The sequence below is a fragment of the Mya arenaria genome, chromosome 6, assembly GCF_026914265.1.
Source record: "Mya arenaria isolate MELC-2E11 chromosome 6, ASM2691426v1".
Classification (NCBI taxonomy): Eukaryota; Metazoa; Mollusca; class Bivalvia; order Myida; family Myidae; genus Mya; species Mya arenaria.
The window spans coordinates 80,947,848-80,968,678 of NC_069127.1; the positions used below are offsets into that span (position 1 = coordinate 80,947,848).

The 20,831-nt window shown below is 35.0% G+C and overlaps 1 protein-coding gene across 7 annotated transcripts in view; it reads right to left on the reverse strand.

Annotated features, from left to right (window-relative positions):
- LOC128238535 (trichohyalin-like) overlaps positions 1-20,831 on the reverse strand; it is a 37,917-nt gene extending 17,086 nt beyond the window's left edge. For 3 of the 7 annotated variants that reach the window (XM_052954559.1, XM_052954556.1, XM_052954557.1), the window contains exons 1-10: positions 20,501-20,831; positions 16,040-16,408; positions 15,332-15,498; positions 11,155-11,349; positions 6,626-6,726; positions 4,254-5,828; positions 3,616-3,666; positions 3,285-3,342; positions 2,580-2,653; positions 179-1,369 (exon numbers count right to left, since the gene is read on the reverse strand). In XM_052954559.1, coding sequence (XP_052810519.1) covers positions 179-1,369; positions 2,580-2,653; positions 3,285-3,342; positions 3,616-3,666; positions 4,254-5,828; positions 6,626-6,726; positions 11,155-11,349; positions 15,332-15,498; positions 16,040-16,408; positions 20,501-20,596 — 3,877 coding nt within the window. In that variant the 5' untranslated portion in view covers positions 20,597-20,831. The remainder of the gene's footprint in view (positions 1-178; positions 1,370-2,579; positions 2,654-3,284; positions 3,343-3,615; positions 3,667-4,253; positions 5,829-6,625; positions 6,727-11,154; positions 11,350-15,331; positions 15,499-16,039; positions 16,409-20,500) is intronic. The other 4 variants (XM_052954562.1, XM_052954561.1, XM_052954558.1 and 1 more) reach the window with 4 other exon arrangements.

The following is a 20,831-nucleotide window of genomic DNA, read 5'->3' on the forward strand; positions in this document are numbered from 1 at the left end:
AACTTTTGACTTCACAAAAAGAGTCTTTATTGTTGCAATGAGTGTCTTATAAATCAGAATCACAATCACAGTTTCTACACAATATCATGCCCTGCTTAAGCTAAAAAAAGATATTTTTGAAAAAAAGTACTTAAGAAAATTTGACTGAATTACAAGTTCAAGTAAGTGTAAAGAGTACCTTCCAATTGGTCATCTAAAAGCTTGCTATCATGTTCCCAGTCACCTAGAGAAGCCTCCACCGTATCTACTTCACCCTGCGCCCCTTTGGGCCCCTCCCCCAAGCCCTTTTTGGAAACACCTTCCTTTCCAAGGTTCGATTTTCCATGGACAGTTACTTCCTCAGATTCTCCATGAAGAGTTGTCTCCCTTAGCTCTGACTTTCCACTGATGGCCACTGGTTTAGCACCATGGTTTCCAACACTTTCTTTCCTTCCTTTCTGTGAAGGCATACCCTTTACAACTTTTGATTGCTGAACAGTCTTGTTCTTATGTGCAAGTGCTGGTTTATGTTGTGCAACATTATTTGGTTTTTGAACCAATGGTCGTCTAACTGCTGCTGTTGTTAGTTGTTTAGCTGCTGGTGAGACTGTTTGCATTTCACTTGGTGTTGTTGTAGCACCTTGTTTTTTTTCAATGTTAGAAATAAGCACCTTCGAATCTGGAACATCAGCTATCTTTTTTGATGTTTGAATATTGTTAACAGTTTGTTCACTAGAATCTTCTAATACAGTTGCGCTTTCATCCCTACCCATGTGTGTGTTAGATTGTTCTGCTTCCTCATTTGTTTCATCAACATCTATTTTGTTATTAGTTTCTTGAACACAGTCTATATCTAAATGCTCATCCTTTTCTTTATGTTCCATACCAGAATGACTGTCAGTTTCCTGTATCATTCTAACTTCAATATTGTCCACACTCTGATCAACAACATCAGCATCATTAGCTATATATTCATTTATGTCATCAACAGAACCATTTGAATCATGTCTAGAGATAATGGAAGTCATGGGAATTGGAGAAGACAGTTTAGCTGATTCAGGTCTAGATGACACCTGTGATGCCTTTCTGGATGATGCAGCTGTGGCTGGTCTTGAAAGAAACATGGGTGTAACATCAGCCGAGAGTGGTTGCAAGGTAGACTGGTACTGATTCTCCTGATCCATCGATGTGTTAGCCGATACTGGTCTAGAAGCAAATGGTGAACGACCAACTGAAGATGGCCCTGATACTCCAGCAGAAGTGTGCCTTGAAGAGTGAGCTGAGAGAGAGTTGAGGTTGGACGCCAGAAGGTCGGAGTATGAGCCAGACGTGCCACTAAAACCTGCCTGGGTCTCAAGCATGGTTCGATCTAAGTCATCACTACTATCATCTAGAGGGGAGAGAGACAAGGCATGTCTGCAGAGATGGGCCTTTACCAATAGAGCATCAGAATATATTACACTTCTAATGTTTTGCCAAAACAAAGCCTTCTCATCCAACATCTAACTAAGACTATCTGTAGCTCATAGTGCTGGATGTATGCTGATGTTATGTGCATAGTACATAAGCAAACCTGTAGTACTAAAAGCTTATAATAAAATATTGCTTTTAAAAAATGTTTACACAACACCTACAAATGACCACATGCAATCTTGCAAATGTCCAATATACCAGCCATAGTACGTACCAATCAGTCATTTTCATAGAACTTTGCATTTTGCCTTCTGTTGTTTATATTGGATTAGAAATATTACAGACTCAGGGCTTGCTCTCACAATTTACTGAATAAATCAGAGAATTATACCTTAAATGTTCTATCTTTCATAACAGTTCTTTTTTTAATCACAATAAACTAGATAAACACATTATGATTCCATAGGATTTTTAACATGCATGGTATCAACTGTAAATATGGTAAAACTGTCCCAGTTACCAGGGCAGGGTAACACTCAGTATCATGCAATAGGTGGGTTTCATCACATTTTATAGATGTCCTAATTGTAAACTGTTTATGCCCTAATTTTTATATTACATTTTTGTACATGATCAATTTAGATACACTGAATTGGATAAATAGTAAGATTTGTATAAACATTATAAAGAATCAGTTTAGATTGATGCGCAGCTATACAATAAACGGACATGAGATGCAGGCAATGTGAAATACCATTGAACTATTAAAGGGAATAAAAGTTTATAATATTAAACCTGAACCCAAGAAATCTTGAGTTACCAGAACTAACCACAGACTCTGCTGCCACATAACATTAAGGTCACAAGTGCAAGTCAATAAGCCCCTTAAAACCCTTTTGATAGAAGTTTAAAATAAAATATTCCTAAAGAACAAAATGTACTGTCGTCTTTTCTATATTCTTCAATAAAAATAAAGAAATAGTCCTGATTATACACAATCAAGGAGAACAGGCACCCAGCAATCTTGAATCACAATAGGACACAACAGATGCTTGTTAGCATCAAATGCATGTGAAGGACAACACCATGTGACAGACATGACTGTGACAGCAGAGTGTTTGTGGCATTCCCAAACCAAACCCATAACCAAGAATGAGAAGGGTGACAAAAGTCTACAAGACATGTACCTTTCTGTTCGGCCAGAAGGTCAGAGCCCAGTGTCGGCAGTTTGTACACAAGACTGCCAGAAGAATTGCGGCTCCTGAAACAGTCATGTAAATTTCAGGAGCAATTAGACAAGAAAAACATTCCAATTAAACAGATTTAAAGAGAAAATAGGGCCTATCAAAGATAAAAATAAATAAATACCGACACTGACTGTTCAAAAATCTATCTTTGTGTATGTATGACAATTTGGTTAGACATATCTGACACCGGACCATGGTAATTATTAACTGTGTTTGAAATTAGGAATATTAGATCATATTGCACACTAAAATTGAACACAAAATTCTTTTTCACCATTAAATACACAAAATTAATGATCATAATTGTTTTTGTAATATTTCGGTATTATTTATGTCTACAAGTAATTTGATCAGCTGATGTAAATAAATCTAATATGATGCAATACTAGAATGTGGAATTGCAATTTTCATTTCCAGCTTGCACATCTCTAACAGACTACAGAATACCTCAACAATTTCAGCCAGAGTTCACAGCATTAACTCATGCGCTTTTTGTCAAGGTGAAAATGAGTATCAAGGTGAAATGTTTATACCCTATCTTCAACAGTTATTTGCCCGAACATCAATGTTCTTGCATGAAAATAATAACAAGATCAACAAGGCTACAAATAAATTAAATAATTTAACTTTTTCATTTCAACCTACTCTTCATCTATGTAATCCTCTGATTCTTCAACACCTGACACAGACTTCCATGACCGACCTGTAATACAACATGCACAATAATTAAAACTTTTGACAATTCAAGGCCCATAACTCTTAAGTGAATAGTACAATCTGGCTGCTAATGAAGCTCGGTCAAGACATTATACAAATTAACATTGTATTCAACTTTGGTAAAGAATTAAAGAGAAATGCTTAAGTAAGAGAACACTCCGACATGACACGGTAATAACCCGGACAATCAGGCAGATTACAACAGTAATGGACAAAAGGCTTTGAAATTGACATAAGCCGTCTAACCAAAGAACATCACCTTTTTTGCTTGATTTGTATGAGCGAATCTCAGACAGCCTCTCCTCATCAACTGAAGACATGATCATATTAAATAAACAACAGCGATAAAAATGGGAAAACAGCAAGACCTAATGAACAAGTTCCAATCGAAAAGATTCATTAAACCCTTTTTCTCAATTAAAATTTCAAGGAATACACAATTATACAGGTAGACTACAATTTAAAAGGAGAAAAAAAGGAGAACAGTAAAGATCATGGTTGCTAGAAGTCATGTAAAGAAAAAAAGTAATAAAATAAGTTTAAAAACTGGAAGAAAACCTGTTCCAGAATATTCTAAAATGAAAAAAAATAACCCAAGACTAAATAAACATGAAAAAATAAAACTTAAAAGTTGTATCACACAGTCTGTGGACAACATGCAGTGTTTGTGCGTATCAGACAAAAATACAACAAGAAAACCATGCTTACAACAGGAGGGATCAACAAGGGAAAATGTGGAAAAAACTCAGATGCTTGCTTTGAGAATTTATATAATAATCTTTCATTATTATTCGCTCTTAAAAATGTACAAAAACAAGTAACACACAAATATGATGTATCAAGAACCCATGTTGATCCCCCTGTGTGTGTGTAGAAAGACAAGAGACATGTACAAACCTTCCTCCTCACCTTCACCTTCACTGAGACCTTGACTTTGCCCTTCATACTCCTGCTCCAATCCCATCTGCTTATTATCAACATCTTCCATACCAACAACATCATCTCCAACACCACCACCAACACCAAGACCATCACCAACATCAGCACCAACATCAATACCACTACCACATACATTGATGTTATCAGTTGACTCCTCCACAAACTCTTCCTTCACTCCTTTCTCTGTTTTACTTCTCACCTCTGAATTAATGATAAGTACTTCCTGTACTGTTTCTTCATCCATTGATGATTCAGAATCTGAATGCTCATACACAGGAGCTTCATCTACAGCAACTTCTTCTTTTGCTTTATCTGCCAATGCTTCAATCTTCTGGATTTCCTTGTTACATTCATGAATGTCATTAATAATATCCTCTTCAGCAATAAGTTCATCATCCATTTCCTCTATTCCCGACTCTCTGGACTCTGATCGAGCTACAGATATCTTTTCTTCATCTCTTTCTAGTGACATGCCATTCTCAACACCATCTGTAATGTAAGGGGTTTCATCTGTAACTCTTAAATCCATGTCCATGTCTACTGTTTCTCCCATTTCTTCTACAGTTGGAACATTTTCAAGTGTCTTCAGAACTTCCATCTGTTGACTCTGTATGGCATGCTCTGGGGAAGATCTTCTCCGTTCATTAAGACTCTTCCTCCTTTCTTTGCCAAGGTCATAACTAATGGAACCTCTTTTGATTGCCATGTTAGACCGAGACTCCTCTTGGGGCTTTTCCACTGGCTTGAACCTCTGTAGTGAGATGACACTGACTCGACGTGATCCTGATTGGTTAACCCAAGAACTGCTTGAGGAACTTGATGACTTTTCACTGTTTGGTCTTGCCTCCCCACTCCTTGGGCGTAATCTTCCACTCACTGGTCGAATTCTTGCACTACTTGGTCGTGACTTACAGCTAGATGGCCTTGAAGAAAGTTTAACAGATCCTCTTCTATTATTGCTGACTGGTTTTTCATCAATTTCAACATCAATGACCCTAGTCTCTTCATCAGGCACAGTAATTGTTGATGTAACAAAGGACTGTGCAGTTCCTGCTCTATTCTGTGCAGGGGAAACCTTGTCTGCCCAGCTGTTTGTATCAAACATTTCAGTTTCCACATCAGGACTTTCATCTTGTACCAATGATTCTTCCTCCCCTGTGTTGTTTCTCACACTGTCAATATTCTGCTCCTCCTCAATCTGATACATCTGTGATGACCTATGACCTTGACTCCTTGTATCACTTTCACCCTTGCCAGTGACCTTGACCTCAAGTCCACTCCCCTGACCTTCACCTTTACGTGCAAGTCTACCTGGATATAAGCCCGAGTTAAAAGAAATCTCCCTAGGACCCATACGTTTTTTCCCATCACTGTCACTATCACCCTCCTCTAGTCCACAGAAGAAGCTGTGTCTGGCGTCTAGCAGCTGATTGTCTGTGGAGTCAGTTGGCGTCCATTCACGGTGACTGACTGAGGCTGATGAGACATGCTGGGGAGAATCCCCAGTGTTAATCTCATCATCGTTTGCTGAAACTGATCCAAAACTCGCATGCAAATGCTCATGATGGTGTTTTTAAAACAAACTTGGTGACAATTGGCTGAAGTTCTGTGTTTAGGGAAAACTTGAACAACAAAATGAAATATCATTCGTAAAAAAAATGTCATAGATGCAAAACCATGCTGATATTTATGATGTTTAAAAATAACAACATAAAGATTATTAATTAAAGATTATTATTACAACAAACAAAAGAGGTGGAACAACATTCAAGAAAACTTGTCCTTGATATTCAAATTCGGACTGATTGAAATGAATCTTGTAAGGCAAACAAATAATAATGGTCGTTTCCGATATCACTCCCCCAAAATTAAAGATTCGATTGGTTGTGATTTTTTATATATATTTTATGATTGTAGTTTAGGTAATGTTGAGTCTGAGTATCATTATCATATTTCAAAACAACGCCATTTGGCATGGAACAATGTTAACTATACAGCCCTCAACAAAAACAATACATTTAAGGGTCCTTCTGAATCAAGAAACTACCAAAAAGATATACCCAAAAGGAAAAACTCAGATAGGGTTGGGAAACCGGAAACAAACAGTGTAACAGTGGTAAAAGCAAACAGTTTTAAGTCCCTTTAAACTTTCATAGAATTATCAAATTCCCAAACTTGGTATGCATGGTGCATCATAATAAAAAAATATGTTAGTCATATTTCTTCTTGATCTTCTGTTTCAATAAGTCAAATAGTAGTCAAAATATAAAGTGGATAAGGACTTTTGACTATTCAAAAATGTAGGTGATTGTAACAGACATGTGACTTACAAGATGATCCTGGTCGCCCGAGGTAGCCGCCCGACTTGATAGAGGACACAAGTTTCTTTGCCGACAAGACTTGGTATGACGAACGAGGGGTGGAGGGGGGACTGAAACCCACAAATGAAAATGTCATCCCTTAAAGGAGGGGAGGGGGAGACGGCTTATAATGCTTGTCAAATGTTTCTAACTGGAGATTTGTGTGTAGGAACCTAGACATTAGCAGCCAATTGAATAAAGGTGGTTAAGTTTTATGTTTGGTATATATATATATATATATATATATATATATATATAACCAAAAGGAAAACCTTTGGTAAACAAATCAGTTTTATACAGTTGGCTGCAGATTTCTCCTTTCAAACTTAATTCTATATAACTTTGTCAATCAGAGATATCATTTTTATCACATATTTTTTAGTGTGATGTGTTTTTTGAATTTTTTGCAGGGTTTTCTTAATGAGTTTTTAGATAAATATATGGGGTAAATCTGATCAAAACATCAGCTTGCAGGTGTATCTTTAATAGGCCAAATGTTATTTTTACAGCTTAAAAAATTTAATGTTCAAACTAATATTAGTTAAAATCATTTGTGTTACAAAACCAACTTTTATTCTGCTACAAAGAAGAAAAAAAATCAAAATTGATTTGCATTATAACGTAAGCACACAGAAATAAAGTGAAAACTGTCAAACATGTATATTGGCCATTATATAACTTCATGACAGAGTGATAATTCATTGAACTGGCTTAAACCTTTTTTCACCAAGTGTCAACTCAGAAATAAGTTCTGTGATATATTCAAGCAATCAATTATACACTTTCCAATATTATGATCAAACCGTCAATTTTGCAATTATCCAATTTCCCCTATTGGAAATCCATTAGTGATCATTGTTTACCCCAGTTTGAAAGAACATGAGCGAAAAATTCAATACAGTTATCAAAAATGCCAATAATGGATATTTCACTTTCTATCGAGAGCAATTTGTCTGCCAATTCTAATGTTTTGAAAGAAAACAAATCTTCAGTTCTGCCGGAGTTTGTAATGTAAGATTTTCTAAAAGGTTGCTCCATTCCTATGTCAGTTTAGGCCATAAAGGTCCTATGTAAGTTTAATACACTTATGGGTGACCTATGTAAAATAAGACCTTAAAGGTGACCTATGTAGGTTTTGCCATATAGGTGTTATGTAAGTTTGAAAGCCCTTAAAGATTCTATGTAAGTTTAGCCCTTAAAGATTCTATGTAAGTTTAGCCCTTAAAGATTCTATGTAAATTTAGCCCTTAAAGATTCTATTTAAGTTTAATACCGTCCTATGTAAGTTGAGTCCTTTAATGTTCTATGTAAGTTTAATAGCCCTCATAGGTCCGATGTTAGTTTAGCCATTAAAGGTGTTATGAAAGTTTAGCCATGAAAGGTCCTATGACAGTTAAGCCCTTTAAGGTATTGTGTAAGTTAAATAGCGCTTAAAGGTCCGATGTAAGCTAAACCATTAAAGGTTTGACATAAGTTTAGCCATTTAAGGTCTGATGTAAGCCTTTATTAAGTTCCGATGTAATTAAGTTTAATAGCCCTTAAAGGTTGGATTTTAGTTTAGCCAATAAAGATCCTATGAAAGTTTAAGGTCTTACATAAGTTAAATAGCCCTTAAAGGTCGGATGTTATTTCAGTCATTAAAGGTTTGATGTAAGTTTAGCCCTTTAAGGTCTTATATAAGTTAAATAGCACTTAAAGGTCGGTGTTATGTAAGCCATTAAAGGTTTGGTGTAAGTTTAGCCCTTTAAGGTCTGATATACGTTAAATAGCCCTTAATGGTGCAATGTTATTTTAGCCATTAAAGGTCTGATAAGTTTAGCTCTTAAGGAGAACACAAATTTATAGTTCAACACAATATCTAGGCGGAGAAGACAAGTTTGAGCAGATTTTGTTTGTTTCAGCAATCATACAATGCTTGACCCTACAATAGGCTAAAATGGAGGTCAAGGTCATATTTACATTTCATGGCAACATACAAATGATATTATACTATAATTCTTGATCAAACATAATTGAAAAGGTCGAGCACAGTTTCAAGAAACAGTTGAATCAATTTATTAATTCATCAATTTATTTATGAAACACTTACACAGTAACCTTGGCCCTGTGACCTTGAACTCCCTTAATCTCATCAAAACTGTAGGGTGGACAATTATGCAAGCTCTCGACATCAAAGTCAGAGTCGAATGATGAACTACAGAAGCTATTTAAACTAGCCTGCCTGAGAAAATGACGCTTAAAGCTATTGTTTCGTTTCAACACCTGAACCACATCTTTTCTCAGCAATTTGCTGAACAAATTTGCCTGGTACCCAAGATCTGAACTTTGAGACACAAAATTGTCTGCAACTTTTCTTTCTTCTTTAAATGCCTGAAAGTTGCTACCACTAAGAACCAGGTCTGTTTCTTCAGATAGAGCATGTATGCCTCGCACATAACACGGCATTTTTAAATCTATTTCTCCAGTTTTGTCACTTTAACATACAATTAGAATGTTTCAAGACTCTTGTTGAACACTTATGTAATCCTGCTATCTTCTTGTATCCTACAGTCATGAAACTTTTTACCAAAAAATTGCCGCAATATCTTGAGTCTTAAACATGCAAAGATATGACATTAAAATGATAAAAGTAGTCACATCTTTAGAATAAAAATTGACTATTTAAATTACAGAACACTCATTGTTTATTTCCAGAAATCACTCATTTTTGCCCTTCTTTCCTTATTTTATAACAAAACAGGGTTTCTCATGAACATGAACTTTTGATGTGAACAAACATTGATATTGGTAAGTTTAATACAGGATCTATCAATATCTTTCAATAACTGACAAATATCCAAATATTGTTTTCAACAAGTTATAAAATGTTGTGACAACCAATCTATTTGGATATTGATATAAGTTTTACAAATGTTTTATTTATCATTTTGTAATGAGATGTGTAACAAATAAAACAGTTTGACTAGACTTTTGATGCATAAGAAATTCAACTTCAAAGGTCATTCTTAGCCAAAATGCTTTTAACGTTTACTCCCATTATTGTCTCCGCCAATGTGATTGTTGGACAAATTCTGATTAAATAGTTTAGAAAGCTTGTTCTAAAAAAAAACGCCAAAATTCCATTAAGTCATTTATTGGTTTTATTAAATGTTTATTCAGCAGTTTGTGCATGCACACTGGTTAATTGGAGACACTTGCGCTAACACTAAGATTGCCAGACTGCCGATTTAATTGTCCAGTTAAGCAAAAATAAACAATACATATCACTTATTTCAGCATCAGACAACATAACATGATACATTTGTTTCTCATTTGCTGGATTAGTTCAGTGTAGAGGAATATGAAAAACAAGAAATGTTTGTAAAACCTGACTATGACACCTAATGGCAACAAGTTACTCATTTTGCACTATGATAAAATTTCTGTGTTGTAATTCCAAGGTTATTGACCATTTCCAGTTTAGAATTGAAATGAATTGAAGTTATACAGTTATCTGCTTAAAGGTCAATTGAAGTCATGTTGATCTTCAAAATAAATAGGGTTATTAAACTGGGATCTCCTGTCCAAGACCAACCTCCTGACCAAGGTTGAGGACTGTAGGTCCAACGTTTTCTTTATATTGATTGGACAACGTTTTAGTGTTCACTGTGACCTTGGCCTATGACCTGCTGACCTCAAAATCAACAGGGGTCATCTACAGGTCATGACCAACATCCCTACCAAATTTGAGGCATAAGCATATATCCTCTAGTTATTAATCCTACAATGCTTGGTCTACCAACAGACAGTCTGGTCTACCAACAGACAGTCTAACTGACCAATTGTTCAAGTTCTTGCACATGACTAACTTTTTAGATCGCTTATGATTACTAATGAAACAGGACATATATATTAAAGGCTTTGAATTTTTTTGGTTTTGACCTTAAAACACCCAGGTTTTTTTATAAAAGCAGGATTTAGATTTAAGGATAAGCACATTTCTTTACAGACAAGTTAAAAGTTATTAAACTTTTGAATTATGATTAATATCAAGATTTTTCACATGGTAAAGTACTATGACCTTAAAAATACATTCATTGTTATCAATCAATGGTATAAATTAGTATTAAAAAGGTGAAAGTAAGTTTACCTCATTTATTTGATATAATTATATAATTAGATTGTAAAATGTTAACATGATGTTATGCTCTATGCAAGGTAAAGCGGTCACCTGATTATATTTAAAATTTCCTAAAATTAATTAACAACATAGATAGAATCAGAATAAAATGTAGTGACATATTGACGTAGGGAGCATTTAATACTTTTGCCACAACAATACATGGGATTCTAATGTACATATGGGGAACAAATCACATGTGTGTCTGCAATGATCAGGGACTTGAAGAATTCTCTTTCCAAGCTTTTAAGGGCAAGTTTTATCACAACTATAGGCTTAAATACTGATGCTCCCAAAATTGGTCAATTATGAGACACCAGTTTCACAGACTTGTACTCACCCCGGAGAAGTTCCCCCACGAGAGGAAACACGGGAGACCGGCCTGGTGAACTGTCCCCCGTGTCCCCCTATGGAGCCATCTTGTCCGTACGTATGGGGCCATCCGGATGTGTCCAGTCCCCGCAGTAACGCCTGCAGCTCAGCAGATTCCCGGCTCTTTGGCAGGTACGTGCTTCCATCACTTGGGTGACGCGAACTAGAAAACAAGATTTCTTTGTTAACTTTAACACACATGAATAACTTATTTCAGAATAAATGTGTCAATGGTGTGTATGAATATTACTTATCTAAGCCATCCTTAGACATACATGATTAAGACAAGAAGATGGGTAAAGGGTTTAAAATGCAGAATGAAGACACCTAGGAAAAGGTGTGTCCTTTATTTGCTTATTTAAAGTCAGAATAGGACAGCTAGACAGAGTACATCATTTATGTTAATAACTTAATAACGACTTCTGTTGTATACAAGAGTGACTGTATTTGTCCTATGAGTTTTTACTATGTGTGTCAAAAGATATTCAAGTCATGAGACCATCATAAAATATCTTATATAAACCTACCGGTAAGCTGACCTCATGAGGCTGAGGAACCTGATTTTTAACAAGTTTGGAGAGAAACTCAAAATCTAGATGAGAAAACTTCAGCTCAAGGTCGGGAAACTTCAGCGCAAGGTCGGGAAACTTAAGCTCAAGGTCGGGAAACTTAAGCTCAAAGTAGAGAATCTCAAACTCATGGTAAAACAACTTAAGCTCAAGGTAAAAAAACTTAAGCTCAAGGTAAAAAAACTTAAGCTCAAGGTTGAGAACTCAAGCATTTATTTTACATCTGTTTCAGGCAAAAAAATATAACGTAGTAAAAGAATGGTCTCATGACTGTTAACTACTTGGTAAGGATTGAAAGGTCCGACTTAAAGCCTATGTTTAACTAAGCAATAATAATTCGAAAAACAAATGTTTACACTAAACAGAAGCTATAAAAGTAGATGGCTGAAAACATTTGCATTCCAATATCAAGCTTAAAGATTCATATACATAAAACCAGCCTAAGTTTCTTGGATGTTTTGAAAGATACATGAATGGCACAGTATATTAATCATTTGGCTTTGTTTTTGGTTACTATAATATTATTGCATTAACATAACAAGAACTGTTCATGAACTGTAAGTGTTCATTTCTCAGGGATCTGACAACAAGTGGGTGTTCTGCACGCATCCCAGTTTTCCCCACAACATGAGGACCACATTCTAATGCAACCAGCAACAAGCCAACAAGTGGGAAAAGCAAAAGTCAGCACAATAATTGTAAAAAAAATTGTTTATATAGTTTACGAACAAATGTACATTTTAAATGACTGTATATATGCAACCCTTTATTATATATTGCCTTAAATGCAGTGAATTAAGGTCTTGTTAAACTGATAATCTATGTATGAATCATTAGATTGATGTTGGCAACAAAGACAAATGTGGATGTTTGGAAAGTTTCGACAGTTGCTAGGTAGTGATTCGTTTTATTAATCTCCCATCTCATCATAACGAGCTAATGAACCATCAAAGACGTGGATCAATTATTCAGTGATATGTTTTGTATAGGACAGATTTCCATTAGGGCAATAATATCGGAGGCACTTAATTACTTTTCAATATAAAGACTTCCATTCAAGCCAATCTGAAGTGTGCAAGTCTTAACAACCCGATATTTATTCAGAAGCAAAATTCATTTTGGCATGAATAGTATATGTACTTTATTACATAAGAGTGGAATGGTTTGTCTATAGACATATATATGATCTGTAAATTACGATATTAATAATGCAAACAAAATCTATAACAATTCATTAGAAATTCAATCCTTTACCATTCATAGCCCAAAATGTAATCCCAAACCATTTTGAAAGGAACAATGTGCATTGTTGTTAAACGGCATTTAATACTGAAAAATGGAAATATAAATTACCCAAAGATGTTAAAAAAAGAGTAAAAAAAGTCATTTTATTAAATCATAACTGTTAAAAGACCATGTTGAACTGATCTTATTGTTAACTGTCAAAATAAAATGATTCTAAAAAGTAATAATCATAATAGTATATTCAACAAACCCTCTATAATATTACTTCCATCAACAACCAATTAACATGACTATTTCTTAGCTAGGCCTAAAAAATACATTAGGTTCGGGCAACCCGCCATACCTACGAAATAAGCCGACCCTACCATTTTTATAGTCTGTTGGTAATTTTTTTTTAAAACAATTGGTGGGGTCAGGGTGCAGTTGGTGATATATTGGGGACTTAATTTATTCCCAACCAGGGATGCCAGTGGGGTTGGGGTATATAGGGGACTTTATACCCTACCAGGAGTGCGGCTGGGGTCAGGGGTATACCTTGACCACTAAATACCCCACCAGGGGTTGGTAGAGGTTGGGGTTTCAAGGAGTCAGGAGTGCCAGTGCGGTCAAGGGTATATAGGAGTAGGGGGTATGAAGGTGATAGGGGGTATGTAGGGGTCAGGGGTATGTAGGGGTCGGGGGAATGTAAGGGTCGGGGTGTGTAGGGGTCGGGGGAATGTAAGGGTCGGGGGTATGTAGGGGTCGGGGGAATGTAAGGGTCGGGGTATGTAGGGGTCGGGGGAATGTAAGGGTCGGGGGTATGTAGGGGTCGGGGGAATGTAAGGGTCGGGGGTGTGTAGGGGTCGGGCGTATGTTGGGGTCAGGGGTATGTAAGGGTCAGGGGTATGTAAGGGTCGGGGGTATGTAAGTGTTGGAGGTATGAAGGAGTCAGGAGTGCCAGTGTGGTCGGGGGTATGTAAGGGTCGGAGGTATGTAAGAGTTGGGGGAATGTAGGGGTCGGGGGTCAGTAAGGGTCTGGGGGTATGTAGAGGTCGGGGGTATGTAGGGGGGTAAGAAAAGGTTGGTGGTATGTAGGGGTTGGGTGTATGTAGGGGTCAGGGGTATGTAGGGGTCGGGGGTATGTAAGGGTCAGGGGTATAAAGGAGTCAGGAGTGCCAGTGTGGTCGGGGGTATATAGGGGTCGGGGTATGTAGGGGTCAGGGTATGTAAAGATTGGGGGTATATAGGGGTAGGGGCTATATAGATGACTTTAAACAGTGGATGTTTCCTGGCTGTTATAAACTGAACCAGATTATTGATACTTGAAAAACATCTGCCCCTAGGGATGATGACATTTAAGTTTGCAGTTTTTCTAAATCCTCTGGGTGCCCGAGCTAACCCAATCAATGTCAATGACGTAAATCATGTAATAAATTTCATACAGCTTAAAGGTACAAGAGGATCATCATTAAATAAGATATGTCCTCGCTTAACCCGTCCTTAGGCTTATCATCAATTCTTCCCCGGATCTTCACAAAATTTATCTCAATAAGTGGCTAAGTCATGATAGAATAACGGGAATAGTCGATACTAGATAGGAAAGTCAATCTCAAATTTTATTATTAAATCTAAAACAAACACTCTGGTAATCTTGTTATGTGTAATGTAATTTGTCTCATTTCCACAAAATTCAATATATGACTTTATCTAAAAGCTTTAAGAGGTTTTGAAGTTGTAATGGATGGAACAAGTTTTTAAAATCACTGCAAACAGAAATCATTGATTGATTTCTTGCTTTTAATTACATCTGAAATTTATCACCTACAAACCGTGTTTGATGGCGTTAAATCTACAATGTGCTAAGTGAATCCTTACAACTGTCGCATGAATAAGTATCCTCGTTCAATTTTAAATCTTAAGTAAGAGTCCTCAATCATATACAATAAATTTCAAATTTACTTTCAAATATACATTCTGCTATAATAAAAGAATACAATTATGTATGTTTTTTCTGAATAAAGGGATGTAAAGTACCCTTTTGTAATATATTTCTTTTCATTTTATAAACTCAATAGCCAAAATAATTGGATGGTCAGCTGTTTTCATTAGGAACATTATACATGTATATATACTTTGAATCATTTCTCTCAAAAATGTGCCAAAATATGACAATAATATAAATAACTGGCTTTTGTGTTTCACATACTTAACTATTCTAAAATAACATTTACAATTGCTTATGCAGTTAAATACTAAAACTTTTTACACAGCCTGACAGATATGGGTCATCACCCCAAAATGGCCAGAAAAATCCCCTTGGTGCATTTAATAGTAACTTTAAAGATGATTTACCTAGCGCTTGACTGTAGGTCACGCAGGTAGGCATTTAGGTCGCCGCCTGGTCGCAAATGAGCATCCACGCTAGACTTTTTGGGCATCTCACCGTCAATGCTGCGTAGAAATTTGAGAAATGACTTGTTCTTTGCATCGGAAACACTTGTGTGTTCATGGTCGTACTCCTAAAATAAAATAAATACAACAAAATCATAAATCACTTCTACATTATTATGATGAAGGTCTGGATAGCTCAGTGTAGAGTCGTCCACTTCTGGGGGTTCAATCTCCCACTGCGTCATACCAAATATAATTACATGTAAAATGGTACCAGCGTGGCTCCATGGGGACCTTAGTACTGGGAAGGTTAGAGTACTCGGTCCTGGGAAAGTTGGAGTACTCGGTGCTATGACACTTTGAGTACTCGGTACCGGAAGATATACAGAACTTGGACACTTGAAGTTCTCAGTGCTCGGACACTTGGAGTTCTCAGTGGAAAAAAGTACAATGTACTTGCATGGGCTATCCCAGGGATTGGAATAATTAATATAATACATGCATGCTGGCATGAAAACAAAACTGTTAGAATTTTAATATTTTGAGTGAAATAGTTTGACTTGCATAGTCAGCAGTGCTTAGCACAAGTCAAATTTAAGTCATGTGTGTTAAAGATCATGTGACTGCCAGATAAGGAATAGAACCACTTCCTCTTTATTACAATCTCACCTGATCCCCAAACTGCAGGACCGAGAGTGCGAGACGTTCCATTGTGCCCAGTTTGAGACTGAGGTCAATGAGCTCCTTCCCATGTGGGTGGCGGACCTGCACATACTTGGGCCTCAGTTCAAGACCATCCCCATCCCCCGCCAGTCCCACCCCCTCAATATCTTCAAGGTCATCCGGGGCCACATAGATCTGCAGTGCCCCCTTGCGGGTCGTCAAGGTTCGTGGAAGCGGAATCCCATCACTGGTAGGTTCTCGGCTCCGGCGGGTTGGGGCGTAGGACATGGCGGTTGAGCGGCCCGAGCGTGACCCAACAGTGATGCCATGCACGTGAGACTGATGGTCGATGTCCGGTAAAAGGGTCTCATGTTCCTGAAACAACCGATCATTACATCTTAAACATGTAATAGGAAAATGGTGTCCATCAAGGGGAGACAGTGGACCATTGTTCTTTTTAATACTTTTGATCATATTAAAATTCTCAGGCATGACTTGAAGCATAATTTAATATCTGCCACATAACAAAACAAACTAAATTGCTTAAATTTAACTTATAAATAAATGTCAAAGGTGGGCAATTTTAGGCCAGTTTTTTATGAAAGAATAATGTGTGATTCAAATGCATCCATTTTCTGCTACGTAACTCTAAATAAGCTGATCGTTTGGTTCTTTATCTTAAATGCTGGTAGGTCATCCGAGCACACAGTTTGAAAATCTCAGTCTATTATCATGAAAAATGTTATAAACTCAATGGATTGAAAACAGACAAAACATAATTTCTACATGTAATATACCGGTATTTGTAAATCAGGATTGAAAAGATCAAATTGTTCACAGCCGGTAGTTGAAAAATATAAATCTAATATAGTAAAAGTACATGACATGACTTGTACAATTTTATCAATAAAATATAATTTTTTTAAACAAGCATAATACACACAATTCCGATAGATGTCCTGGAATTTATCGCAAAACTGTGAGTCTCAATATTGCATTTATTCATTGCAGAGCCAAAACTATTTTTTGTAATGGCCGTACACTAGTTTTTGAAAATCGGACTCCATTTGCTATCGATAATCGAATCTAATCGGACCAAGTATTTCGATTTACTATCGGACAATAATCAAAAGTTCATAATATCAGTAAGGAATACTTTCTTTATACATAGTATCATAACATTCATTTATATGGTTTAACAATCAGTATGTGTGATGCTATAGTCATGCGTTTTACAACAGTAAGTAAAAAAGTTGACATTTATGCTACATTTATCGCATAACAAAACATGCGTTGTTATCGGAAGTAACATTAGTGACATCGATATTGGCCAACCTCTATCGATTGTCGCCGTCATAGCATTTTCAGCGACGATTAATCGGTTGTACTCGATAATCGTTTCATCACTACTGTACACACTAAAGCGAACTGCGGAAGCGGACTACCCATCATGCATCCTCTGCCAGCTTTGCTGTGCATATCTTTTAACCTAGGCCTTCAATCAAATAAATTACAACCTAACCAACTAAAAAACTCACATACTTTTTTCTCTATCTAAATTGGAATGCAGAAAAGCCTTCACTTATGACATTTTCAGTTTTCCAAATGGCATTGCACTATATAGCTGGCATCTTGTTCATTTTGATGAATTTCTTATCATATTCATAATATAAATGTATAATTTTTATTATCATATATTGAGTGCATTTCTTTTAAGGATAAATATCCATGATAAAGAACTGCACGAAAAATGCACATATCAACAAACTCACCAGTTTGGGCTATATATAGCTAGGCCACTATGCGTTCTAGGTAAATGAGTGATTTTGTAAAGCGAATATTCTCATAAATACACTTTCAAAGTTTAGAAACTATATTATTAAAAGTTAAATGCAGTATAAATCAGGTTAGAGTCTGAAATAATTTTAATTAGAAAAATTTACAACTAACTGGCTTAATGCGAATAGCATGTTATGAACTGTTACAAGTTTAGATATTACGCCTATAATAATGTTCATGATCATGAAAAAAATCAAAATTTAACTGAATGGTTATGTCAAACAAATAAACATTATAAAAAGTTTTTAATCAATATCCCATAATTTCAAAAGTCACTATGTTTTTAGTGACCTGTATGACCTCTTTTTTTTACCAACAGCTGGGCCCTAACATTTTTAAGCCTTTTAAAAAAAATTCATTTTTAAATGCCATGTTCAACCAAGTCAGTTTTGACTATAATAATATTTCAAGCACATTCAAGCAAAACACACTTACTGAATTAAGGGTATTTCATAATAGTTTTATAATTGTTTTTTTTTGTTTTGCTTAAGACTATTCCACTCGGAATGAAAATTAATATTTATCTAACCAGCTTATTTTATATTAAGTGTTTTGAATATAAAAAGAGAAGACATGTAACTGACAGACTTCTGCAAACACATTAAGACTACTTAAGATAAAAAAATAAATAAGGAATTTATGGCATTATAGCCATTTCACTATATACAAATGTTACTGTATTATACACAGGTTAGCAGAATGTTATCAAAATGCAAAAGATACATAGAAGATATTTGACAGAAGCCACAACTGCATTCAATAGATGATACATATACATGATTATATAGCAATGAAGCAGAAAGATTATAAACTAATCATGCTGGACGTTGTCACCGTGGAACCATAGTTATGATCTTAATAAGCATTTTATGTACATCACTGCAAATTCTAACACTGCTGACAATGTGATTTATCCCCGTTTGGGGAATGTGGCCAGGGCCATTAAATCTATTTGGGAAAAATGCTCTTTTTATAGATAAAATTATGAATTCGTTTTCGCCTAGAAATCAACAAGAATGCTTTAAAAAAAATAGACACAAAAGGTAAAAGGATGAGATAAAGTTTGTGTCTTTAAGAACAGGGCTTCTGTTAAAGGAAGTTTGGAAGTATATTACTCCCTAGAAATAGGTTTAAACTTCCAAACTTAATTCCTTGGAAGTACAAAAACTTAAAACATAATTTTGAAGAAAACTTCCAAAGTCAAAAGCTTGGAAGTTCAAAATATCAAAACCTGGTTTCGATATTACTTTTATGCTCACAATTTCAATCAGTCTTAAAGAAAAATGAATTATTATAATATAAATCTGTGAACTCGGCAAGATAATTTTTTATAGCTTCAAATTATTTGATTTTTAACATCTGACATCCTCTTTTACAAATACTGGGAAAAGTGTATTGGGGAGACTTAAACTTCCATATTTCAGTGAAAAACTTCCAATATTGATGGACAGGAAGTTCATACTTCTAGTTTCAAATTCTTAATGGAAGCCATGTTAAGAATACACTTAAACTCTTGCATATAAAAAAAGGTTTTGGTAATTTTTTTGTATCAAAATAGAATAAAATTAATGAAATAATTATATTTGTTATAATTTGTTTTCAAACATAAAATTTTTGTAATTTTATTTTCACATTTATCACACCTAAAAATTTTTTTATGGCATTAGGTTCACCAAACATTTCATTATGATTTTCTAAATGAAAATATTTCTTTATTGAAATCATTGTCACAATTAAGGACAAGCTGTTCAAGGTTCAAATAATTTCAATTTCAGGTTTCAACACAGGCACCATTGTTATACAAGAAATTGAATTTTCAAACAATGCATGTCTCACTTCAATGCCTGTTGTCTAGCGAGATAAATAAAACGAAATTGTCAATACCGGTACATGTACTTGAAAGACTTTCATTTATTTAAAAACACTTTGCTAATAACATAGAATCAATAAAATGCTATGATACCTTTTAAAAAAAATGCTTAATCCTTCAGCGTAATTTATAAGATATAAACATTTCAATGACTTTTGAATATCAGTAATGAAAACAAGATTTAAAATTGGGTATTAATCTTACTAAAGAACCTATTAATATAAGTAAGGATAATATTCAGACTTTGAATTAATATTAATTCTATAATCTTCTTTTGTGTTCAATTGCGTTCTCCTAGATTATTTAAATGTTTAGGTAATACATTTTTATGCATTGATGGCATCCAATAAAATACCGTTGAAAAAATGAATTAGAATCATTATGAACAATTTTTAGGTAGATCAAAGAAAAATATTTCAATGTGAAATATCCAATCATTACCACTTATTATATTGAAAAAAAAATATCTCATAAGCCTTGTTAAAGAACTGTTATATGAAATCTGTTATGAAAATAACTAATTAATAATGACTTATGAAAATATCTTAATCACACTGTTTTCAGTTATTTATATATATATATATATATATATATATATATATATATATATATATATATATATATATATTTATTTTAATGGAATATAAAGATATTTTTCAATAAATAAAATAAGTAATTCTATCAATGGAATAAACTTTTATCTCAAATAATTTAAATATTTTCTTAAAATGACATTTCAAATAAATCCCAGCACATACATGTTCATGTTGTTTATCTCCAAAGTAAGGGTCCACATATCCTGCCGTCCAAGACCCATAGCCCCTACTTAGGGGGCTCAATGTGTTGGCTGACATCTTACTCTTAAGACACTTGTCACTTTTCACTAATTGACTATTCTAAAACATGTCCTTTGAAATATATTTTAATAACTATTTTCAATATTCCCCAATTTATGGTAAATTTAATATTTTGACCTATTGCTATTAAGATTGTTTACACCACAATACATTTTCTTTCCTCTGATACCACTCTAATCCGTTTTGACTGACGATTTCACTAATCCATTGACACGTGCTGTACTTTACAACT